The sequence below is a fragment of the Hypanus sabinus genome, chromosome 7, assembly GCF_030144855.1.
Source record: "Hypanus sabinus isolate sHypSab1 chromosome 7, sHypSab1.hap1, whole genome shotgun sequence".
NCBI lineage: Eukaryota > Metazoa > Chordata > Chondrichthyes > Myliobatiformes > Dasyatidae > Hypanus > Hypanus sabinus.
Window position 1 is genome coordinate 13,783,199 of NC_082712.1, and position 25,812 is coordinate 13,809,010.

The 25,812-nt window shown below is 50.3% G+C and overlaps 1 protein-coding gene across 2 annotated transcripts in view; it reads right to left on the bottom strand.

Moving 5' to 3' along the window:
- Positions 1 to 3,968: 3,968 nt before the first annotated feature.
- Positions 3,969 to 25,812, bottom strand: part of phf24 (PHD finger protein 24) — a 64,737-nt gene continuing 42,893 nt past the window's right edge. For both annotated transcript variants that reach the window (XM_059973814.1, XM_059973816.1), the window contains exons 4-8: positions 23,132 to 23,210; positions 19,875 to 20,077; positions 18,095 to 18,261; positions 9,204 to 9,305; positions 3,969 to 6,035 (exon numbers count right to left, since the gene is read on the bottom strand). In XM_059973814.1, coding sequence (XP_059829797.1) covers positions 5,939 to 6,035; positions 9,204 to 9,305; positions 18,095 to 18,261; positions 19,875 to 20,077; positions 23,132 to 23,210 — 648 coding nt within the window. In that variant the 3' untranslated portion in view covers positions 3,969 to 5,938. The remainder of the gene's footprint in view (positions 6,036 to 9,203; positions 9,306 to 18,094; positions 18,262 to 19,874; positions 20,078 to 23,131; positions 23,211 to 25,812) is intronic.

The window sequence follows — 25,812 nt, forward strand, 5'->3', positions numbered from 1 at the left end:
CTTCGAAATTATCCCCTCATTTTAAATGCACTCCCTCTGGTATCAGACATTTCAACCCTGGGAGGAACATCCTGTCTGTCCGCTCTACCAATGCCTCTGATAGTCTTATAAACCTCCATCAGATCTCCCCTCAGCCTCCGCTGCTCCTGAGAAAACAACCTCGGTTAAAGCACAAGATCTCTGATTCAGGCAACATCCTCGTGAACTTCTTCTGCATCCTCTCCTAAGCTTCATTTTCCACGCTCAATAGAATCGACCCAGCCTGTCCAACTATCCTACATGGCAAGGAACTGCCGAAAGTGAGGGGGGCAGATCGGCACATCACAGAGGCTAGCCTCTCTTCCTCGGACTCAGTTTACACTTCCGCTGCCTCAGTGAAGCAGCCAGCGTAATCCAAGACCCCCATTCACCCCAGCATTCTCCCTCCTCCATCTCCTCCCCCCACTGGACAGAAGATAGAAAAGTGCAGCGCCAGCAATAGGGGTTCAATTCCTGCTGCTGTCTGCAAGGAGTTTTTACATTCTCCCATGAGCGCATGGGTTTCCTCCGGGTGCTCTGGACTCCTCCCATGGTCCAAAGACGTACAAGTTAGGGTCAGTCGGTAAGCTGTCGGCATGCTGGAAACACGGCAACACTTGTGGGCTTCTCCCAGACTGTGCTGGACATTGATGCATTTCACTGTGTTTCAATGGAATGTGACAAATTAAGTTAGCCTTTATCTTTGTCGTCATCGTTCCTCGCCGCGCCTTGTGATGCATCGGGTGGCAACCTTGGCATTTCTTTACCATTTGTCTGTTTTACATGAGGACAAGTTGCTAGCCCAACACTCAACCCTGCACAGATGGAAACTGTGCAAGGAGGCAACTAAATTAGAACCTGGGACCACTTGCCTTCAAGTCCATTACAGATGCCATTACGCCACTAGTTAGCTAACCTTTAATCTTTAGACAGCAATTTCTCTGTTTTAAGTGAGCTAGATTCAGAGGAAATCTCTCTCAGTAAGGTCCTGCCCTAACAAATCCCTTATGGTGGGAGACCATAGAGCATAGAGACAGTTTCACCACCCTTTGGCTAAAGAAATTCCCCCTCTTCTCTGTTCTTACTGGACGTTCCTCTATACTGAGGCTGTTCCCTCTGGTCCTAGACTCCCTCACTGTACAAAACATCTTCTCCACCTCCACTATATCAAGGTCTTTCAATGTTCAACAGATTAGAATGAGATCCTATTCATCCTTCTAAACTCCAGTGAGTACAGGACCAGAACCATCAAATGCTCCTCACATGTTAGCCCTTTCATTCCTGGACTCACTCCTCTGAATCTTCTCTCGACTGCCTCCAATGCCAGCACATCCTTCCATGGACAAGGAGCCCAAAACTGCTCACAATAATCCAAGTATGGTCTGACCAATGCCTTATATATTCTAGTCCTCTCGAAATGAATGGTAACATTGCAGCTGACCTTTAGGGAATCCTGCACGAAAAGTCCCTCTGCACCTCAGATTTTTGAATTTTCTCCCTGTTTAGAAAATAGTTTATGCTTTATTCCTTCTGCCAAAATGCATCCGTCGCTTTGCCCATTCTCCTAATCTATCCAAGTCCCTCTGCTCTCTCCACACTACCTTTGCCAGCAAAACGGAGAGCTTTAGTTTTCTCCAGCTTTCTGCACTCATTCTGAATGATTCGGTGTGCTCAGTGCTACATTGTGAGAGACATCAGCACAGTCAAGGTGTTCGGTCTATTCAATATATTTATTAGAGTTTTGTCCCTTGATGGGAGCATATGGCTTAAACAGTTCACTCATCAGTAATGTATAGTCACATAGCAACAGGGGTTCGATATCTGTGCTAATGATTAGTAAAGGGAACTAGGGAAATCATGCGGTTGATTTAATCTAGCTCTCCACCCTCACACATGATCCAGTAAATCTCCATGCCATACAACCCACTGCACCTCTCTCTCACTATAATCCAGTGATCCCCTCCCTCTCCCTCACTGTATAACCCAATGATCTTCTCTCACTGTATAATCCAGTGACTTTCTCTCACTCTATAACCCAGTCACCTCTCTCTCACTGTATAACCCAGTGACCTTCTCTCACTGTATCACCCGGTGACTTACTCTCACTGTATAATCCAGTGACTTTTTCTCACTCTATAACCCAGTCACCTCTCTCTCACTGTATAACCTGGTGACTTTCTCTCACTGTATAATCCAGTGACTTTCTCTCACTCTATAACCCAGTCACCTCTCTCTCACTGTATCACCCGGTGACCTTCTCTCTGTATAATCCAGTCATCTTCTCTCACTATAATCCAGTGATTCCCCCCTCTCTCTCTCTCACTGTATAACCCAATGACCCTCCCACTCACTGGATAACCCAGTAACCATTTCTCACACTGTATAACCCAATGACCCTTTATCTCACTGTATGACCCAAAGACCCTCTCACTGTATAACCCATTGACTCTCTATCTCACTGTAAAACCCAGTGACCCTCTCTCTCACTCTATAACCCAGTCACCTCTCTCTCACTGTATCACCCGGTGACTTTCTCTCACTGTATAATCCAGTGACTTTCTCTCACTCTATAACCCAGTCACTCTCTCACTGTATCATCCGGTGACCTTCTCTCTGTATAATCCAGTCATCTTCTCTCACTATAATCCAGTGATTCCCCCCTCTCTCTCTCACTGTATAACCCAATGACCCTCCCACTCACTGGATAACCCAGTAACCATCTCTCACACTGTATAACCCAATGACCCTTTATCTCGCTGCATGACCCAAAGACCCTCTCACTGTATAACCCATTGACTCTCTATCTCACTGTAAAACCCAGTGACCCTCTCTCTCACTATGTAACCTAGTGACCCTTCTCTTTCACCATATAACCCAGTGTCCCCCTTTTCTCATTGTATTACCAGTGCACCCCAACTGGATAATACAGTAACCCTCTCTATCACTGTATAATCCAGTGATCCTCTCTCTCACTGTATAACCAAGTGACACCCTCTCTCTTACCATATATCCCAGTGAACCCCTCTCTCACTTTATGACCCCAGTGTCCTTTTCTCTCACTGTATAGCCCAGTGCAACCCTCTCTCCCACCTTAACCCAGTCCCCACTCACTGTATAATCCAGTACCCCCACTGTCTAATCCTGTGATCGCCTCTCCCTCATGGCATAATCCAGTGACCCCCTCTCACTCTATAATCCAGTTCCCCATCACTGTAACCTATTGCCCCCTTTCACTGTATAAACCAGTGAACATCTCTCACTGTATAACCCAGTGACCCCTCACCCACTTTATAATCCAGTGCCCCTCACTTTATAATCCAATGACCCCTCGCTCTCACTGTATAATCCAGTGACCCTCTCTCCCTCACTGTATAATCCAGTAACCCCCTCTCATTGTATAACCCAGTGACACTTTCTCACTATATAATAGTGACCCCCTCCATTGCACACTGTACAATCCAGTGAGCCTCTCTATCTCACTGTATAACCCAGTAACTTCCCTCTCACTGTATAACCTAGTGACCCTCTCTCTATCTCTGTGAACCCCCACCCAGTGCAGCTCTCACATGCTGAACAGATTAAAACTAAACAAAGTTCTGCAATGTGTAACCCCATTAAACACAGTACAAATTGCATCACCCCAATGGAATCATTCTCTCCTCAAAGGTATCAACGTCTCTTTAATTAAAGTCCCTCCAACATGAACTGGGATGATCCCAGAAACCGTCCACATTCCAAAGAGCCAGGCCTTCGATCCCAGGCATCAACGTCCTTCCCCGTGAACACAATGGATCTCGGAGAAGCAATTCTTCACAGGAACCCCCTGAGGCAATAACCTCAAATTTAACTTGTCGCTTTTTACTTCATCCCCCTCCCCCACCCACCCACCCACCTCCTCACCCGGTCTCACCCGTCACCTGCCAGCTTGTACTCCTCCCCCTCCCCCACTTTCCTAATCTGGCGTCTTCCCCCTCCCTTTCCAGTCTCGATGAAGGGTCTCAGCCCAAAATGTCGACTGTTTATTCATTTCTACAAATGCCAGCTGACCTGCTGAGTTTCTTCAGCATTTTGTGTATTTTTCTATTCCAGCACACTCGCTCATGGGCACTGCTCCCGCCACCTGGCAGCCGAGTCTCGCCCACCACTGTCATTACACGACAACATGTGGCACAACGCACGCAAGGCAGGACCAACACTTCGTCAAGGCACCAGGGTCTCCAGGCATTTGAATCGCAGAGACTGAGGCTACTTGGCCCATTGAATCTTTACCATTCCCTGATTTATTTCACTGGCTAGGTATACTGGGGGGGTGGGGGGTCAAAATTACCTGGGAAAATTACAGAGGATAACACTTCTGGGGAGTTACTGGTGGAGGAGGGATTTAGATTCAGTGGGTGGGGGAGAGAGTCGGTGGGGTGTGTGAGGGGATTCAGTGGGTGGGGAGAGAGTCGGTGGGGTGTGTGAGGGGATTCAGTGGGTGGGGGAGAGAGTCGGTGGGGTGTGTGAGGGGATTCAGTGGGAGGGGGAGTGCCCATGGGGTGTGGGAGGGGATTCAGTGGGTGGGGGAGTGCCCATGGGGTGTGTGAGGGGATTCAGTGGCTGGGGGAGAGAGTTGGTGGGGTGTGTGAGGGGATTCAGTGGGTTGGGGAGTGCCCATGGGGTGTGTGAGGGGATTCAGTGGGTGGGGGAGAGAGTTGGTGGGGTGTGTGAGGAGATTCAGTGGGTGGGGGAGAGAGTCGGTGGGGTGTGTGAGGGGTTTCAGTGGGTGGGGGAGTGCCCATGGGGTGTGGGAAGGGATTCAGTGGGTGGGGGGAGAGAGTCGGTGGGGTGTGTGAGGGGTTTCAGTGGGTGGGGGAGTGCCCATGGGGTGTGGGAAGGGATTCAGTGGGTGGGGGGAGAGTGCCCATGGGGTTGTGGGAAGGGATTCAGTGGGTGGGGGGAGAGTGTCCATGGGGTTGTGGGAGAGGATTCAGTGGGAGGGGGAGTGTCCATGGGGTTGTGGGAAGGGATTCAGTGGGTGGGGGAGTGTCTGTGGGCTGTGGGAGGAGATTCAGTGGGTGGGGGGAGAGTGTCCATTGGGTGTGGAGGGGGAATCAGTGAGTGGGCAGAGGGTGGCGGGGGGGGGGCTTCTGTATCAAGACAGGTTAATAAATGCTGAGGGTTTCTCACAGAGGGAGGGGCTGTGTGCTGTCAGTTGGGACCTGCCCCAAAAGGCCCTGTAATGTCAGGTATTGAGTTTGTGACTGACTCACAGCAGAATAACTGAGGCAGTAATGTTCAGTGAGGCTGAGGAAAGGGAGGATGACTGGCCAATAACCTCAGACTGTCCACTCCCTCCTCAGCCCCATATCCGGAGGGTTGAGGGGCAAAGGTCACCACAAGTGTCTCTTTCCACCGTCGCTTGTGTCCCCTCCCTGCACCGCCAGTGTGTGGGGAACGCAGGGCAGGAGAGGAGTGGGGAGGGGGGGCGAACTGGGAGGGGCTGCCAGTGAGGAGGAGATAGGGAAGGTGCGTGTGGGAGAGTAATGGGGAAGGGATAGGGTTGGTGAGGGAGGATGAAGGGTTGGAGATTGTGGGGCAGGGGAGGTGGAGTAGTGGGAGAGGGAGGGGTAGGGATTATCATGAGAGTAAATGTAATTAGGATGGGGAGTAGGGAAGGGGAAGGGGAGCACGGAGGGAATGGAGATGGGGAGGAAGGGCAAAGGTGAGGGGCTGAGGGAGCAGTAGGGAGAGTGGGTAAGTGAATTGGTGGTGGAAGGGTGAAGCTGGGGATGGAATGAGGTGGAAGAGGGGTTAGGTAAGGAGATGAGGAGCTGAGAGAAGGGTTGAAGAGGTGAGTGAGGGAGTGTAGGGTTGAGGGGCTCAGGGAATGGTTAAGGTAAGGAGTGAGGGTTCAGCCTTCAGAGCGAGCTCCCCCGGTTTAGGCCGGGGGCTGGAGGTGAATAGCTGCACTGTTGGGCCGGGCAGCCAGCACGTAGATGGCACTTTCCTTGAGGAAGGATTTCCAGTTGACGGGCCTGTGGAGAGAGCAGGGAGAGAGACTGAGCAATGGGGAGACAGGGAGTGAGGGGGAGAGGGGGGACAGAGGGGAGAGAGAGAGAGAGAGTGAGCAATGGGGAGACAGGGAGTGAGGGGGAGAGGGGAGAGAGTGAGCAATGGGGAGACAGGGAGTGAGGGGGAGAGGGGGGACAGAGGGGAGAGAGAGAGAGAGAGTGAGCAATGGGGAGACAGGGAGTGAGGGGGAGAGGGGGGAGAGAGGGGAGAGAGAGAGAGAGACTGAGCAATGGGGAGACAGGGAGTGAGGGGGAGAGGGGAGAGAGACTGAGCAATGGGGAGACAGGGAGTGAGGGGGAGAGGGGGGAGAGAGGGGAGAGAGAGAGAGAGACTGAGCAATGGGGAGACAGGGAGTGAGGGGGAGAGGGGAGAGAGACTGAGCAATGGGGAGACAGGGAGTGAGGGGGAGAGGGGGGAGAGAGGGGAGAGAGAGAGAGAGAGACTGAGCAATGGGGAGACAGGGAGTGAGGGGGAGAGGGGAGAGAGAGGGGAGAGAGAGAGAGAGAGACAGCAATGGGGAGACAGGGAGTGAGGGGGAGAGGGGAGAGAGTGAGCAATGTGGAGACAGGGAGTGAGGGGGAGAGGGGGGAGAGAGGGGAGAGAGAGAGAGAGAGACAGCAATGGGGAGACAGGGAGTGAGGGGGAGAGGGGAGAGAGACTGAGCAATGGGGAGACAGGGAGTGAGGGGGAGAGGGGGGAGAGAGGGGAGAGAGAGAGAGAGACTGAGCAATGGGGAGACAGGGAGTGAGGGGGAGAGGGGAGTGAGAGGGGAGAGAGAGAGAGAGAGACTGATCAATGGGGGAGACAGGAGCGAGGTGAAAAGGAGGGAATGAGGAGGGAGAGAGAGACTGAGCAATGGGGAGACAGGGAGTGAGGGGAGAGTGGGGTGAGAGGGGAGAGAGAGAGAGAGAGACTGAGCAATGGGGAGACAGGGAGTGAGGGGGAGAGGGGAGTGAGAGGGGAGAGAGAGAGAGAGACTGATCAATGGGGGAGACCAGGAGTGAGGGGGAGAGGGGGGGAGAGACCTGAGTAATAGGGGAGACCGGGAGTGAGGGGGAGAGGGGGGAGAGAGCTGAGAAATAGGGGAGACCGGGAGTGAGGGGGAGAGGGGGGAGAGACGTGAGTAATAGGGGAGACCGGGAGTGAGGGGGAGAGGGGGGAGAGACCTGAGTAATAGGGGAGACCGGGAGTGAGGGGGAGAGGGGGGAGAGACCTGAGTAATAGGGGAGACCGGGAGTGAGGGGGAGAGGGGGGAGAGACCTGAGAAATAGGGGAGACCGGGAGTGAGGGGGAGAGGGGGGAGAGACCTGAGAAATAGGGGAGACCGGGAGTGAGGGGGAGAGGGGGGAGAGACCTGAGTAATAGGGGAGACCGGGAGTGAGGGGGAGAGGGGGGAGAGACCTGAGTAATAGGGGAGACCGGGAGTGAGGGGGAGAGGGGGGAGAGACCTGAGTAATAGGGGAGACCGGGAGTGAGGGGGAGAGGGGGGAGAGACCTGAATAATAGGGGAGACCAGGAGTGAGGAGTGACACACACTCAAGGATTCAGGAACAGCTTCTTCCTCTCCACTATCCAATTTTGAAAGGTCCATGAACCCATGAACGCCACCCCACTATTCCTCGTTCACACGACTTATTGAGTTTTGAAACTTCTAGTGTTTTTATGTCTTTGCCCTGTACGGCTGCCTCAAAATGACTAATTTCACAACATTTTATTCATTAATAATAAACCTGATTCTGATTATAATTCTGATCGGTCTCTGGACCATGGGGAATTATCTGTATGGGGAAATTTCCACTGACTAGAGGTTACCATGGTGATGGTGAGGTTTGGATCTTTCAACAGGGAGCATCAATAGAATTAACTTGGGAGTGGGTAGGAAACAGAGAGGGGGAGAGGGAGGAGAGATAGGGTGTAGGGTAAGTGAGGGTGAGAGAGAATGAGAGAGGGTGGGAGAGTGAGAGAGAGGGGGGAAGGAGTGAGAAAGGGAGAGAATTTATAGAGAGGTTGTGTAGAGAGGGAGATGTAGAGAAAGGGGGAGATGGGAAGATGCCAGGGGAGGGAGCAAGGAGGAAGAACAGAGGGGGAAGGAGAGAGAGAGGGGGAAGAGATGGGGAAGGGGAGAGGGAAGTAGAGGAGGGAGTGGGAGACACGGTGAGAGAGGGAGGGAGAAGAGGGAGAAAGGGAGAGGGGGAAATAGAGGTGTAGAGAGTTGGGGTGACAGTGAGGAGAGGGGGAAGAGAGGGTGAGAGGGTGTGAGAGAGTTAGAGTGGGGAGGGTGGGGGAGAGAGAGAGGAGTGAGAGAGAAGGGAAAGAAAGAGGGAGGGACAAGGGAGGGGGGGAGAGAACAGGACCAAAGATTTGTTCTTGGGGGGGGGGGCTATTTATAAATGGAGATGAGTTCCTGATCGAGAGGGTAATTTGTATCTGGGAAATTGGGAAGTGAGGAGTCTTTGATGTGAAACTCTGCTTCAGTATCCCCGAAGGCTGCCTGACCAGCCGAGATTCCAACGCTCTCCACTTTCGCTGATACTGGATCCAACTGTTTACTTCTTAGATTGTTATTTTCTTTGCAGTTTAACAATTAATTACCTGCTTGTATTTTAAGTGATTCTCATATGCACATAACAGTTTAATACACCGCTGGAGCAGGGCTTCCCAACCGTTTCTGCGCCATGGACTCCTATCACTAACTGAAGGGTCTGAGACTCCAGGTTGGGAACCCCGGATCTAGTGGTTACATTGGTATAATTCTGGAAACTTCTCTCAGTACTGAGTAGTTGAATAAATGCTTTCTCATCGGCTAACTCGTATCTATAAATTTGAATGGAATTTTCCTTACCTAGGAGTATGAAAATAGCGGATTGCAGGGCAGCGCCACCTTAATCTTAGTTTTCCCTACACCTAGCTCTCTCTGCCACTGTTTGCTCAGGCTTTCCCTTGTTCTATCAACACTTCATTAAACAATTGTGCAGCAGCAAGTTTTGTGCATCTTTCCTGACTTCTGAAAGAACTATGGATGGGAAACGCCAGCACCCAAAAGTGAGGACGGGTCTCTCCGGAGATTGCCCTCCCTTAGAAGGGGCTTCAGCAGGTTGTTGCTGTTGATGGGCGGTGGCCGCCCCACTCACCTGCTCTCCTCTGGGCCCTTGCAGAGCAGGGACTTGTCCTGGACTCTCCCGCGTCCTTTATTTGCTGGGCTTCCCTCCGACATGGGTTCGACGTGGCTGATACTGGGAGAAACAGACACATTGTCACCCCCTGCTGCATCAGCTCAGCTGACGAGAGGCCACAGAACACTGCTGCACAGAAATAGGTCTTTCGGCCCAGCTGGTCTGTACCAATCTATTAATTTGCCTGGTCTAATTGATCTACACCATGGCCTTCCATACCCGTCCCATCCATACACTTATCCTAATTTCTCTTAAATGTTGAAATTGACCCCTCATCCACCACTTGCACCTTCACCGCCCTCTGAGTATAATAGCTTTCCCTCGTTTTCCCCTTAAGCATTTCACCTTTCACCCTTAATCCCTGACCTCTAGATAGTCTCACCCAACCTCCCTGGAATAAGCTTGCCTGCATTTACCCAATCTAAACCCCTCATAGTTTTGTATACCTCCACCAAATCTCCCCTTGTTCTCCTACAGTCCAGGGAATAAAATCCTAACCTATTCAATCTTTCCCTGTAACTAAGCACCTCGTCCCAGCAAAAGGATTGCGGGTCCCTCAAACATGTCCCGCCATTCAATCATGTCGTAATTTTCCAAAATGCATCACCTCACATTGGTGAGTCACATCCGACACCTGTGTGGGAGAGTCTCTGCACGGGAAAACCACTGCACTGGGGCAATTCCACTCTCTCGACCTCAGAAGCCCAGGTCCACTGGCATGAGTAGTCACCACAAACTGGGGACTTCCTTGGTCGCAATGGATGACCATCTGTGCCTTGTCCTGCCCTTCGCTCTCCACGGAGCGTTGCAGATCCACCTTCCTGGCCGTTGGATCTCACTGGAGACCTCATCCGCCCAGTCCACCAGAGCTGACTTTGCACGCTAGGGCAGTCCCTATCTCACTGGGGTAACAACCGCCTGTCGTAGGGATGTACCAGGGTGTGGCCGCTGCCACTGAGTATCGGGCTGGGTCCAAAGGTGAGTGAGCTGCCCCAGACTGGTCATGACAATTCATACACCAGAGGTGCTACCCTCCCTGGACACGTCCTCACAGTTATCCGTATTGAAATCCACTTGTCATTCATTGGTCCACTTCTCTAAGTGATCCAGATTCCCTTGAATCTAGCCTTCGATAACCTTCTTCGCTACCAACAACACCAAGTTTTGTGTTACCTAAAAACTTGCTGATAAATCTTTGTGCACTCACACCCACATCATTTCTATACAGATATGAATAAGTGGGATAGACAGATGTTGGCCAAACACGGGACAAATGGAATTAGCTTCAATGGCGAGTTAGTCAGCATGGACCATTTGGGATGCTGGACCTGTTTCAGTTCTGTCGTCGGAGGCTGCAGAGGGTTGTAAACTCAGCCAGCTCTAACACGGGCACAGCTCTCCCCACCATGGAAGACACCTTTGAAAGATGGTGCCTCAAGAGGCAGTGTTCATCATTACGGACCTCCATCACCCAGGACATGCCCTCTTCTCGATGCTGCTATCAGGGAGGAGGTACAGCAGCCTGAAGACACGCACTCAACCACTCAGAAAAAGCTTCTTCCCCTCCACCATCAGATTTATAAATGGCCAATGAACCCATGAACACTACCTCACTATCCATTTTCTTTCTAATTTAAGCAGTTTGACGTCTTTGCACCATACTGCTACAAAACAACAAATCTCATATTATATTAACACAAGAGATTCTGCAGATGCTGGAAGTCCAAAGCAACACCCACACCCTACTGGATAAACTCAGCAGATCAGGGAGCATCCATGGAGACGAATAAACAGTAGACATTTCAGCCTGTGATCCTTCATCAGAATCAGAATCAAGTTGAATATCACTGGCAGATGTCATGAAATTTGTTGTTCTGTGGCAACGGTACATTGCAATACACAATAATAAAAACTATAAATTACAATAAGAAATATATATCGCATAAATATTAAATTAATAAGTGTATTGAAGAGAGAGCAAAATCTTGTGAGGTGGTGTTCATGGGTTCACTTTCCATTCACAAATCTGTTGGCAGAGGAGAAGAAGCCATTCCTGAAACATTAAGTGTGTGTCTTTGGGCTCCTGTACCTCCTCTGTCAGAGGGCACATCCTGGCTGATGGGGGTACTGAATGATGGATGCCAGCTTTTTGAGGCATCACCTTTTGACGATGACCCCGACGCTGGGGAGGTCGGTGCCCATGATGGAATTGGCTGAGTTTGCAACTCCCTGCAGCTTTTTCCAATCCAGTGCAGTGTCTCCCCCCCCCCCCCATACCAGACGGTGACACAACGAGTTAGAATGCTCTCCACGGTACATCAGTTCCTCCAGCATTTGTGTTGCATTCTGTAATCTAGTGATAATAAATCGGATTCCGATCTGAGTCATTCTCTCGCTACAAGAAACCTCTCACTATTTCCTCCCACAACAAATCTCATCTCTAACGATACCACAAGAATCCTTCATTACAGAACCCCCGTCAACCCACGGAAGCCCGTTCCACATGGAAGGTTAGTTAAGAAGGTTCAGTCGTTAGGTATTAATGCTGGAGTAATAAAATGGATTCAACAGTGGCTAGATGGGAGATGCCAGAGAGTAGTGGTGGATAATTGTTTATCGGGATGGAGGGCGGTGACTAGCGGGGTGCCTCAGGGATCTGTTTTGGGCCCAATGTTGTTTGTAATATACATAAATGATCTGGATGATGGAGTGGTAAATTGGATTAGTAAGTATGCCGATGATACTAAGGTAGGAGGTGTTGTGGATAATGAGGTGGGTTTTCAAAGCTTGCAGGGAGATTTATGCCGTTTAGAAGAATGGGCTGAACGTTGGCAGATGGAGTTTAATGCTGAGAAGTGTGAGGTTCTACATTTTGGCAGGAATAATCCAAATAGAACATACAGGGTAAATGGTAGGGCATTGAGGAATGCAGAGGAACAGAGAGATCTAGGAATAACAGTGCATAGCTCCCTGAAGGTGGAGTCTCATTGTAGATAGGGTGGTGAAGGCGGCTTTTGGAACGCTGGCCTTTATACATCAGAGCATTGAGTACAGAAGTTGGGATGTAATGTTAAAATTGTACAAGGCATTGGTAAGGCCAAATTTGGAATATTGTGTACAGTTCTGGTCACCGAATTATAGGAAAGATATCAATAAATTAGAGAGAGTGCAGAGACGATTTACTAGGATGTTACCTGGGTTTCAGCACTTAAGTTACAGAGAAAGGTTGAACAAGTTAGGTCTCTATTCATTGCAGCGTAGAAGGTTGAGGGGGGATTTGATCGAGGTATTTAAAATTTTGAGAGGGATAGATAGAGTTGACGTGAATAGGCTGTTTCCATTGAGAGTAGGGGAGATTCAAACGAGAGGACATGATTTGAGAGTTAGGGGGCAAAAGTTTAAGGGAAACACGAGGGGGTATTTCTTTATTCAGAGAGTGATAGCTGTGTGGAATGAGCTTCCTGTAGAAGTAGTAGAGGCCAGTTCAGTTGTGTCATTTAAGGTAAAATTGGATAGGTATATGGACAGGAAAGGAGTGGAGGGTTCTGGGCTGAGTGCGGGTAGGTGGGACTAGGTGAGATTAAGAGTTCGGCACGGACTAGAAGGGCCGAGATGGCCTGTTTCCGTGCTGTGATTGTTAACCCGAACATGCTGTCTTCTCATTGCTACCATAAGGGAGGAGGTACAGGAGTCTGAAGACACACACTCAATGGTTTACAAACAACTTCTTCCCCTCCGCCATCAGATTTCTGAACATTCCGTGAACTCATCAACACTAGCTCACTATTCCATGTTTCTATTTATTTTTGCAATTTATAGTAATATTTTGACTTGTACTGTACCGCTGCAACAAAACGACAAATGTCACCTCAGGTGTCAGTGATGGTAAAACTGTCTCTGATTCTGAATTTATCAGTACAGGTCTACTCTCTCTGCCTTTCTCATCACTAAGCGACTGTATCTCAGCCAAGTCGGATCAGAGTAGCTAGCATGTTGCCCATATTAGGCGCTGCTCGCTACAAGGAAATGTTGGATAAACGTGGATTGTTTCCTTTTCATCAGCTCCTCTGTCTCTGTCAGAGGTGGCCATCTCTGCCAATCAAGTCTATGCTAGCCTATTCTCCAGTCAGTTTTGCTGTGAGCTACTCATACCACAAAATGGTGGTCGGGAAGTGTCTAGTGTGGCAATGTAATGGGTAGTGCTTGTCGCTAGCAGAGCTGAATGTGTAAGTCTCCCCCTGCCAGTACATAGCCTCTCAGACAGCAAGCCTCATATAGTGTCTCCTTGCTGGTGACACATGGAAACTGAACTCCTTTCAGACTCAGGTTAAATTACAAAGGATGGGGAGGAGGTCTGGCCCCTGCACATGTGGCATGCAGGCCTACTGGCATGTGGACACACCCTGGTGCTCATGAACCAGATCCCCAGCTACTGGTAAATAGCCCCACTGCCTTGTGGGCAGCCTCGGGACAGACAAAGGCTACAGGAGGAAACCCACACATCAAATCCAGAGTGGAGTCACTAAGATGGCTGGCCGCCATTGACCATCCAGCAGCTCCTGCAGCCAAGCTGGTACCAAATATATTGCTTCATAAGCTTTCCTCAGGACTACACCGGTGAGGCCGAGAGGGGCATCTTGACGACTGAGCATCTCAGGATCTCCAAACCTTCCACCCAGGCTCGCGATGATGATCGTCATCAACCATTGTCCTTCGAGTCAGACGGATAACTCTTCCAACATCCCAGAGCCTACCACACACCCACAAACTAATGGGAGTTGTACTGTGGCCAATTACTATCCCAATTTACACATCGTTGGAATGTGGGAGGAAACCAGAGCACCCAGGAGAGCTCTATGTGGTCACAGAGAGAATGTGGAAACTCCGCAGACAGATCCCGAGGCCAGGATCGAACTTGGCATCTCTGGAGCTGTGAGCCAGCAGCTCTACCCACGCTCACCACTGTGCTGTAGAGGAGGCCACGGTGGCATAATGGGATAAATGGCCTGGGTTCAAGAGAGAGGTACTTGCTGCTCTTTTTTCAAAATAAATGATGAGGCTTTGGAGAGGGGGCAGAAGAGGTTTACCAGGATGCTGCCTGGATTAGAGGGTATGCGCTATAACCCAAGGCTGGACAAAACTTGGGTCGCTTTCTCTGGAGTGGTGGAGGCTGAGGGGAGATCTAATAGAGGCTTATAAGATGATGAGAGGCAGATTAGACAAGGAGTAAATTTTTATCAGGGTTGAAATTTCTAATACCACAGGGCATGCACTTAAGGTGAGAGGGGGTAAATTCAAACGAAGTGTGAGGGGCATTTTTTTCACAGAGGGCAGTGGGTACCTAGAATGTGCTGCCTGAGGTGGTGGTAGAGCTTCTCTACGGATTGTCACCTTGTCGTGGTGGAGAAGCGTGTGTGGTCCTGAGATCCTGAGAGCGATGCCATCTGGAGCGATGCTCCTGGTAGGGTCACCCATGGTGGTAAGGTCAAGGGTGAGGTCCCTGACAAAGAACAGTTCAACCAAGAGTTCACGGGTGGAACAGGCAGACGAAGTTACTTCAAACTCAATGGCTGTGAAGGCGGATGAAGGCTGCAACAAATCCATCAGCTCCAATCGTCGTGGTTTCCATGTCACTGGAATCAGTTGGTTGATTTGTGAAGTATCGTGTGCTTCTTGGAGTGCAACATCAAGTACATGTTAAACAAATACACACATAGGCATCTTCACTCTGTGGGCCACTTCCTCAGAATGAAGACCATCATCCTCGACCTCGAGAGATAGCCACAGTAGAGGGAGAAACATAAGGGAGTTTTAAGAGACATTTGGAATGTGAGGAAAATGTGTAGGCAGAGGAAATTAGTTTAGTTGGCCATTTGATTACAAATTTAATTGGCTCAGCACAACACTGTAGGCCAAAGGGCCGTGTGCCTGTGCTGTACTGGTCTATGTTCTATGCTCTAAAATAGTCTCATCTTCCATTGACATCGGTAAAACCAAATTTGGAGTACTTTGTACAATTCAGAACCTTGATATAGTAAGGGTGTGTTGGCGCGTGGCCAAGTGGTTAAGGCGTTAGTCTAGTGATCTGAAGGTTGCTAGTTCGAGCCTCGGCTGAGGTTGCATGTTGTATCCTTGAGCAAGGCACTTAACCACACATTGCTTTGTGACCGGTGCCACACTGTATCGGCCCTTGCCCTTCCCTTGAACAACATCGGTGGCGTGGAGAGGGGAGACTTCCATACAACTTTGCCCAGGCTTGTGCTCTGGAAACTTTCCAAGGCACAAATCCATGGTCTATGGAGACAAACAGAGGCTTACAAGATGGGGGGGTGGGGGGAGGCTGAGTTTGAAGGAGAGACTGGACAATCTGGGAATGTTGCCAAAAAGCACGTATCACCAGGATCAAGGACAACTACTATCTCACTGTTAGATTATTGAATGATCTAGCTAGGCCTTGTACCTTATTGTCTGCCTTCTGTTGTGATGAAATGATCTGTATGGAAGGCACGTAGAACAAAGTTTTTCACTCTACCTGTAAAAATAATAAACCTATTTACTAATTCACCCTCTGGACCAGGGTAACTTCTTCCTCTCAATGTGTTGATCTAAATGGTTTTATCTAAGAAAGGATGTGCTTGTGTTGCAAAGCACCCAGAGGAGGTTCACGAGAATTATCTCTGGAATGAAAGGGTTACCATGGTGAATGTTTGATGGCTCCAGACCTGAACTCACTGGAGTTTAGAAAAATGATGGTGGGGGCGGGGAGGATGATCTCATTGAAATCTATTGAATATTGAAAGAATGAATGTGGAGAAGATGTTTCCAATAGCAGGAGTGTCTAGGAGCCGAAGACACAGCATTAGAATAGAAGGATGTCCATTTAGAACAGGGTTTTCCAACCTTTTTTATGCTTTTGATCGATACCATTAAGCAATCTGGACCCCAGATTGGGAACCCCTGATTTAGAACAGAGATGAGGAGGAATTTCTTTCACCAGAGAGCGGTAAATGCGTGGAATTCGTTGCCACAGCTGGCTGGAGGCCAGGTCATTGGGTCTATTGATAGTGAATGATCAGCCATGATCTCAGAATGGCGGTGCAGACTCGAGGGGCCGAATGGTCTACTTCTATTGTCTATTGTCTATTTAAAGTGGAGGTTGATAGGTTCTTGATTAGTCAGTCTGTCGAATGTTAAGGAGGAAGGCAGGAGAATGGGATTGAGAGGGATAATAAATCAGTCATGATGGAATGGCGAAGCAGAATGAAGGGCCAAATGGCCTAATTCTGCTCCTATGTCGGGTTATCTGGCCTTGACGGTATAGCAGTCTTCGTCTGCTTAGGGATTTGGAGCCTTGGAAATCTCTGCAAACATCCTGCGGGCGAAACACTCTCACTCACAGGAACCTGAAGGGAAATGGAACCATTCCTGAAACTTGGCAGCACAGTCTCACTGCTCTCATTGACTTGGAACAGGACTGTTAGAATTACCACAGCTTATTACAACATTTCAGCTCCAGCTGTCTCATAGCACATCCACTACCTTTCATAGAACATGGCACAGGCCTTCAACCATCAATGTTGTGCCTAACCATTTAAATTAATAATCAAATGGTGGTGGAGACTCAGTGGGCCAAACGGCCTATTTCTGCTCCTGTGTCTCATGGTCTTCCTTCCCTCCAATCACATGGCCGTTTTTATCTTTTTCTGGAACAGTGCGTGGCCCGCAAGCGAGCAGAGTGTGAAAATCCTGGCAGGCTGCTGAGTGTCATTACTGAAGCCAGGGGGAGCCTCGTGTTCAATTATGTGAGACTGTAGACATTCTGTAATTATGCAAATTAATGCATTAGGGGGTCAGCTAAACAGTCTCTGCAGCAGCTCTGGGTGTCCCACTGAGCCTCCTTGGTACTCATTAGCTTTTTTAATTACTGGAAGTACTCAGCCAGCATTAGAGTTCAAGAGCCCTGAGGTAATATGCAGCTCAATAAAACCCTGGTTAGACCGCACTTGGAATATTGTGTTCCGTTCTGGTCGCCTCATTATAGGAAGGATGTGGAAGCTTTAGAGAGGCTGCAGAGATCTGGCAGGGTGATGCCTGGATAAGACAGCATGTTTTATGAGGGTGGGTTGAGTGAGTTAAGGCTTTTCTTTTTGAATCAAAGGAGGAAGAGTGGTGATTTGATAGAGGTGTACATGATGAAGGGGCATGGATTTATTGATTTATTTATTTAGAGATGCAGTGTGGAACTGAGCCTTCTGGTCCAATGAGCGGCAGCACACAGCAGCCCGCCGCCGAATCACAGGACAACTTACAATGAGCCTTCTCACTAGAATGTCTTTGGACTGTGGGAGGAAACCCACTCACAGGTGGAACGTACAAACTTTCTTACAGAGGTCGCTAGAATTCCCCAAGCTAACTGTGGAGCCTAATTGAGTGGACAGCCAGGGTGGAAATGGCTCATACGAAGGGCCATAATTTAAGGTGATGGGAGGAAAGTATAGGGGGAACGTCAGACGTAATTTTTTTTTACACAGAAAGTGGTGGGTGTGTGTAACATCCTGCCGGGGGTAGTGTTAGAGGCAGGTAAGTCAGACACATTTAAGAGACTCAGATAGGCACATGGATGTAAACTTCTACGTTCTACTATGAGAGAAAACTAGGTAACCCGGAGGAAACCCGTATGGTCATGAGGAACCATGCAAACTCCTTACAGGCAGTAGCAGGTTACTGGCATTGTGACAGTGTCATGTTAACCACTATGCCATTATATTAAAAGCACTGTGATCTGATCAAGGTTTGAAGCTTCCTACCGCACCCCCCCCACCCCAAACTCCGGATGCAGCAGCTCTCACCTGACACTGCAGGACTGCGAAGCCTTGGTGTTCTTGCGGAACCAGGATTGCTGGGCTCTCTTACACTCGGCAGCTGTGATCAGGCCATCCTGGTTCTGATCCAGGCTCCGGAAGATGCTGCGAGCCCGCTCGCGTTCCTTGGCAGTCAGGAGGCGCAGGAGGGAGTTCTGGAAAAACAGATGGCAGTGTTGGGTTTGAAACCTTGGAGTCAAGGTCACTTGGAGCCCCCATGGGGTTCCAGTTCAGAAGGCAGGTGTCCAGACCACGACGAGTTAGGGCAGGTGTGGAAATGGTTTCACAAAGGTTGACCCCCTTCCTCCCTCCTCATATCTTCTCTCACCCTCCCCCCCCCATCTTAATATTGACCTGGACCAGCCCCTGAGTGCCCTCACAAAGGAAGCAGAACAGCACCTCTTCTTTCTTAGAAGTTTGTGCAGATTCAGGATCTCACCAAAAACCTTGACAAACTTTGAAAGATGCGCAGTGGAGAGTATCCTTACTGGTTGCCTCAAGGCCTGGTCTGCTTAGGAGCAGAAATGTGTACAAAAAGTGGTGGACACGGCCCAGCCCGTCATGGGTAAAGCCCACCCCACCACTGAGCACTGTCACAAGAAAGCTTCAACCTTCATCAGGGACCCCCATCATCCAGGGCATACTCCCTTCTCACTGCTGACATCAGGCAGGAGGTACAGGAGCCACAGGCCCCACACCACCAGATTCAGGGACAGTTATTCCATCAACCACCAGGCTCCTGAACCAGAGTGGATAACTTCACTCACCTCAGCATACTTTCAAGGAAACTTGGAATATAGTGTCCAGTTCTGGTCACTTTACAGGATATGGAACCATTAGCATGGTGCAGCGGAGATTTACTGGCATCCTGCCTGGATTAGCAAACCATAAATAAAAGGGATCCTACAGACACTGGAAATCCAGAGCAACTCACACAAAATGCTGGAGGAACTCGGCAGGCCAGGCAGCATGTATGGAGAGGGATAAACAGTCAATGTTTTGGGCTGAGACCCTTCTTCAGAACTGCAAATGAATGGGGAGTAAAGAATAACAAGGTAGGGGAGAGGAAGAAGTACAAGCCAAGTGAGGGGTTAGGTGGGTGGGTGGGGTAAGGGTGATGAAATAAGAAGCTGGGAGCCGACAGGTGGAAAGGGTAAAGGGCTGATGAGAAACGGAATCTGATAGGAAAGAAGAGTGGACCATGGGAGAAAGGGAAGGAGAAGGGGCACCAGAGGGAGGAGATGAGAAGAGGTAAGAAAGGAGCCAGAGGGGAGAATTGAAGAAGAGGGAAGGGTAGGGGGAAATTGTCTGCAGCGTTTGCCCCTCCCCTTCCCTCTTCTTCAATTGCTATTAGGTTGAGGCTACCCAGACGGAATAGGATGTGGCCTCGACATGGCAGAAGAAGAGGCTGTGGACCGACATATCGCGATGACACTGGCGATAGGAATTAAAATGCTTGGCCAACGGGAAATCTTCCTCTTGGTTGATGGAGCAGGGATGCTTGACAAAGCTGTCCCCCAGTCTACACTGGGTCTCACCGAAGTAGAGGAAGCCACATTGAGAACAGCAGACGAGCCTGACATATTCACAGGTGAAGCGCTGCCTCTCCAGGCAGGATTGTTTGAGGCCCTGTGTGGAGGTGGATGGGCAGGTTGTCCGCTCGCAGGGTTAAGGGACAGGAGGGAGATTAAGGGCGAGAGATGAATAAACAAGGTGATCTGAGGGGATCTTCCTGTCGTATCCCGAGCCTTGGGCCTGGCCCACCTACCTGTGAGCGGGTTCTCTGTAGCAGCAGCAGGGTCTCATGGTACAGAAAGTCTGTCCACTCCATCTGGCCCTTCTTGTCGCCATCCAGGGCTGTGAACTGGGCCACAGCCAGCTCCTCCATCTCCTCGTTCATCTGCTCATCAAAGAGCTGCTTGTGGACAAAGTGCTTGAAATGGAGGAAATCGTCCGAGGTGAGGCAGGACTCTGGAAAAGTAGGAGGTGTTCCAGCATGAGTTGTGTAGGGAGATCTCTGCAGCTGCCTGCGGGGGGTGGAAGGAGGGAAGAGAGGGAAGAGTGGTTGGGAGATACTGGGCATTAGGGATGGTGGGAGGGAGGGAACGAGAGATGGGCTACGGGAGATATTGGATGAGGAAGGGAGAGAGATCTTCTCGGACATGGATGAGACCACTTGGAGCTAAATCAGGAGGCTCCTTGCCTCACAAGATGCAGGTCCTCATGAGGAGGGTATTTGACCTCCTTCAGAGAGGCAGATCTTTGAAGTGGTATCTGACCCCCACCCAAGAGTCAGATCCTCGGACATTTGCTTCCACAGGGATAGACAAGACCCTTGCATGGAAAGAGATCATCGCTGGCTGTGGTTACAGATAATCACACTGCCCCCCAGTCAATCCGATTGGGAATTCAAAATCAGCCCCAGAGAGCGGGAAGTGCTGGTAAGGAGACAGAGATGAGCTTTATTTGTCACACGTGCATCGTCTGTGTCAAATCAGATCAGTGAGGATTGTGCTGGGCAGCCCCAAGCGTCACCACGCTTCTGGCTCCAACACAGCACGCCCACTACTCACTAACCCACCCACACGTCTGTGGGACGTGGGAGGAAACTAGAGCATCGGGAGAAAACCCACATGGTCTCAGGGAGATTGTAGGGTGATTGAATCCGATCGTATACCTGACACTGTATCAGCATCGTGCTATCTGCTCTGTTACCCTGCCACCCCTGGTGAATCTGAGCAGGTAAGGGGGAAAAGTATAATGAAGTGCAGTGGGGGATGTGGTGGGGACACAGCCAGCAACACCAGTCATTGTGTGGATGGACCAGTCACCGTCCCTTTTCAGTTTCAGAATCTGAGTGTAGATGGCAAGGCCAGCATTTATCGCACCTCCCCACCTGACACTGGGGAAGTTGGGGGGGGGGGGGGGAATGATATGCCCCCTTGAACAACCGACGTCCTTCTGTAACTTAGTTATTTTGAGAAACCGGCCTTCGAGCGATGCTGTCAGCAACCTATCTATTTAACCCTAGTCTAATCACTGGACAATGACCAATTAACCTACAAACCAGAACATCCTTATGGGAGGAAACTGGAGCACCTGGAGGACATCCCCATGGACACACAAACTCCTTGCAGATGGATTCAAAATTGAACTCCGAACTCTGACCACCTGAGCTGCAGTAGCCTCACGCTAACGGCTACACTGTCGTGGTTAAGGTTGGTTGGGTGACTAAGGTGTACTGTTGAAAGTGTCCTGACTGGCTGCATCACAGTCTGCTTGCTGCTCCTTTTCACACCTTGTGGCAGCTTTTTTTTCCCATTTCTGTAGCATCTGGTGTTTTTTTATGAGGCCAAGTTGCCAGCTCGATTCTCGACCCCGCACAGAGAGAAAGCGCTCATAGGGCTTTCAAACTCCGGTCAAAGTCTGGTGCTGATGTCACTACGCCACCGGGCGGCTAATCATGGTCTGGTATGGAAATGCAAATGTACAGGAGCATAAGAAGGTGCAGAGAGCAGTGGACTCCCCCCAATACATCACGGTCACACCCCTCCCCACCGTCGGTCGTGTCTACAGAGGGCACTGCCTCAAGAAAGCAACATCCATCATCAGAGATCCCCACCACCCGGCCACACCATCTTCTCACAGCTCCCACGGACAGGAGGGACTGAATCCTGAAGTCCCACACCATCACCCGGCCACACCATCTTCTCACAGCTCCCACGGACAGGAGGACTGAAACCTGAAGTCCCACACCATCACCCGGCCACACCATCTTCTCACAGCTCCCACGGACAGGAGGACTGAAACCTGAAGTCCCACACCATCACCCGGCCACACCATCTTCTCACAGCTCCCACGGACAGGAGGGACTGAATCCTGAAGTCCCACACCATCACCCGGCCACACCATCTTCTCACAGCTCCCACGGACAGGAGGACTGAAACCTGAAGTCCCACACCATCACCCGGCCACACCATCTTCTCACAGCTCCCACGGACAGGAGGACTGAAACCTGAAGTCCCACACCATCACCCGGCCACACCATCTTCTCACAGCTCCCACGGACAGGAGGGACTGAATCCTGAAGTCCCACACCACCACCCGGCCACACCATCTTCTCACAGCTCCCACGGACAGGAGGGACTGAATCCTGAAGTCCCACACCACCACCCGGCCACACCATCTTCTCACAGCTCCCACGGACAGGAGATACTGAATCCTGAAGTCCCACACCACCACCCGGCCACACCATCTTCTCACAGCTCCCACGGACAGGAGGGACTGAATCCTGAAGTCCCACACCACCACCCGGCCACACCATCTTCTCACAGCTCCCACGGACAGGAGGGACTGAATCCTGAAGTCCCACACCACCACCCGGCCACACCATCTTCTCACAGCTCCCACGGACAGGAGGGACTGAATCCTGAAGTCCCACACCACCACCCGGTCACACCGTCTTCTCACAGCTCCCACGGACAGGAGGGACTGAATCCTGAAGTCCCACACCCAGCAGGTTCAGGAACAGCTAATTCCCTCCAACAATTTGGTTGTTGAACCGACAGCAAAACCCTAATCACTACCTCAGTACAGCAGCACTATCACCACTTTGATCACTCTGCATATTTTTTTTGTTCTAATTGATGCCTCCTCGTGAATGCTGTTGACCTGACACTCTGAGCCTGTGGTGCTACTGTGAGGAAGTTTCTCATTCCACCTGTGCACACACGGACTTGTGCAGGTGACAGTAAACCCAACGTTAATGAATAAACTCTTCTCAGGATCCTGATAATAATGCAAAGTTTGTCATTGAAACGTCGGTTAAAATCAATACCTGCACCTGGCTGGAAGCCCGAGAAGAGCTTATTCATCATATAAGCCGGGAAAGCACCAGATCCTATTTCAAACTCCACTTTGACTTTGAGTTTGAGGGTTCTAAATTATTTCCGTTCTGCCCCCTGATGAGGAATGCGTTAAGCCCAGGGGTGGGAGAAGGGGTCAGGGCTCAGGACACAGACAGACCTGGGATGACCCTGCATTGACGGAAGACTTCCTTCAGGCTGAACATTTCCTCCTCGGTCAACAGCAGGTTCACGTTATCCTGGCAGGGAGAGGGAAAGAGACGGAGGGAGTGGGGGAGGAGTGAGATTGGGGGTTAGAGGGGGGGAGAGTGAGCAAGAGTGTGGGGAGGAAGAGGGCAAGAGGGATTGAACAGGGAGGGTGAAGAGGAAGGAGGCAGGATGAGAGAGCACGAGGGGAGAGGTTGTGGGGAAGAGAGGTGGAAGGAGGGAGAGAGGAAGAGAGGAAGGAGAGAGAAGGTGGAAGGGGAGGGAGAGAGGGGTCAGAAAGGGGGAGAGATGGAGAAAGAGAGAGAGAGAGTTAAGACATGACTGGCATTGAGGATGCTAGTGTTACCTCTCCTTGCTAGGCACAGTGCCAGGAAGACAGACCCCACAGAGAGCCCAGTGTGGAGACATAAAAGGAGACTTGGCCTCCACAGGCACATTGAGAGGAGCCATTTGGCCACTCGAGCACACTTCCATAATGTCACCTACACTCCTAACATCAGTCTGGCCCCCTACCTCATTGCAGGGGGGGGGGGGGGAGCCATTCCACCAGCCTCAGGACCAGGTGGGTACCAGCCTCAGGACCAGGTGGGTACCAGCCTCAGGACCAGGTGGGTACCAGCCTCAGGACCAGGTGGGTACCTTGGCACCACTGCTGGAGGGACTGACCTTGGTTGGATAAGAAGAGAGATCTCGACCACCAGATCTGAAGTAGTGCTGGGATCCTTGAATGTCATCTCTAACCGGGCAGCCCAGAGGAGGCTCACCAGTATGATTCCAGGAATGAAAGGGTTAATGAAAGAGGAGCATTTGATGGCTCTGGGCCTGTACTCACTGGAGTAAGAAGAATGAGATGGGGTCTCATTGAAACCAATTGAATATTGAAAGGCCTAGATAGAGTGGATGCGGAGAGGATGTTTCCTATATTGGTGGAGTCTAGGACCAGAGGGCACAGCCTCAGAATAGAGAGACAACCATATTGTACAGAGGTGAGGAGAATTTTTTTAGCCAGACTGTGGTGAATTTGTGGAATTCATTGCCACAGATAGCTGCGTAGGCCAAATCATTGGGTATATTTTAAGTGGCGATCAATAGGTTCTTGATTAGTAAGGGCGTCAAAGATTATGGAAAGAAGGCAGGAGAAAGGGGTTGAGAGGGATAATAAGGTAGCCTTGATGGAATGGCAGAGCAGACGATGGGCTGAATGGCCCAATTCTGCTCCTAGGTCTCATGGTCTTTTGGTCACTCCCTCTGGAATACCCCATGTCAGTGGATCGCCAGCCAAGTGGAGTATCAGTTCCTCGGTCAGCAGAAGGTTCCGGTATCCTGAGGGGGAGATAGCGAGAAGGGCTGGGGCCCCGTGGGTCAAGCAACAGGGTGGGGGTGAGATACCCTTCTCTAATTACCCCGGTGGGTGGTGGAGAATGAAGATCTCAAACCTCTGCTGCCTTCAGGCTATGACCGCTCATGGGGAAGTTCTCGGAGTAAACCTCAAGTGAAACCTCTGGAGCTGGAGTCCCTAAGGCAGTCCTATGTTGAGTTCAACGCTGACTGGCATCTCCTGCGATGCCACTGGTGCCAAACTGTAACAGTCCCTGCTGTTCCTTTGCACCCATCAGCAGCGAGGAGAGGGGGAGCCTGTTACACGGGCAACAGCTCACTCTCCATATCGAACAGCCCAGGCTTGTGTATCACATAGACAGCTGGGACACAACATCCATGGCTGACAGGACCTCAAGGGCGGTGGTGATCTGCCGTTACTCTGGTGACAGGGCTCCCACAATGCTTTTGGGAAGGGGACAATTCAACTGGATTAGGCCATTTGAATATTATTTATTGATATGTAGAAACCCAGCCCAGTGCAGGCCCTTCCTTCCCAACCAGTCTGCACTGCCCAACCACACCCACGTGATCAATTAACCGACAGACTGGTGCGTCTTTGGAAAGTGAGAGGAAAGCGGAGCAGCCACAGGAAACCCGCGGGGTCACAGAGAGAACGTACAAACTCCTAACTGAACACAGGGCGCTGGCACTGCAAAGCGTTATGCTAATTGCTAAGTCACGATGCCACTCCTGTTGAAGAAATCCCCTCATTCCACCTGCACTGTTCAATCAGATCACTTTACCTCTGCCCCACCGTGAGTTCAAGCAGTCGCTCCCATCGATGCTGATGGAGGATATTATTGAAATTCTGAGACCTATGGATTGGACTGTGGACTGTACTTCAAACTAACTGGAGTTCATATTGGTCTCCTTCAGTTTCCAGTGTTGTCGCTCACTCGTTCTTGTTGCCAGTTGGCGTGTTGAGGGTTGGGGCGTTTGATGTCTTTGTTGCCGTTTTCCGTGTGGGGCAATCTGAGGGTGGGGGGCTGGGGGACTGGGGTTTGCGAGTTTTTGTTTCTTTTATTGTGCGGGGGGGGGGGTTTGATTTCTTTCCTTCAACAACTTCTGTGGTTTACTTTGTTCTGTGGCTATCTGGAGAAGGTGAATCTCAGAGATGTATACTGCATACATACTTTGATCATAAATGAACCTTCGAACCTTTGATTTTCCAGCCCTAATCCCAATCGTAGGATTCACTTAACACCTAAATCAAACATGGAACACAGAGTGGTACAGCACAGTGTTACGAATGAT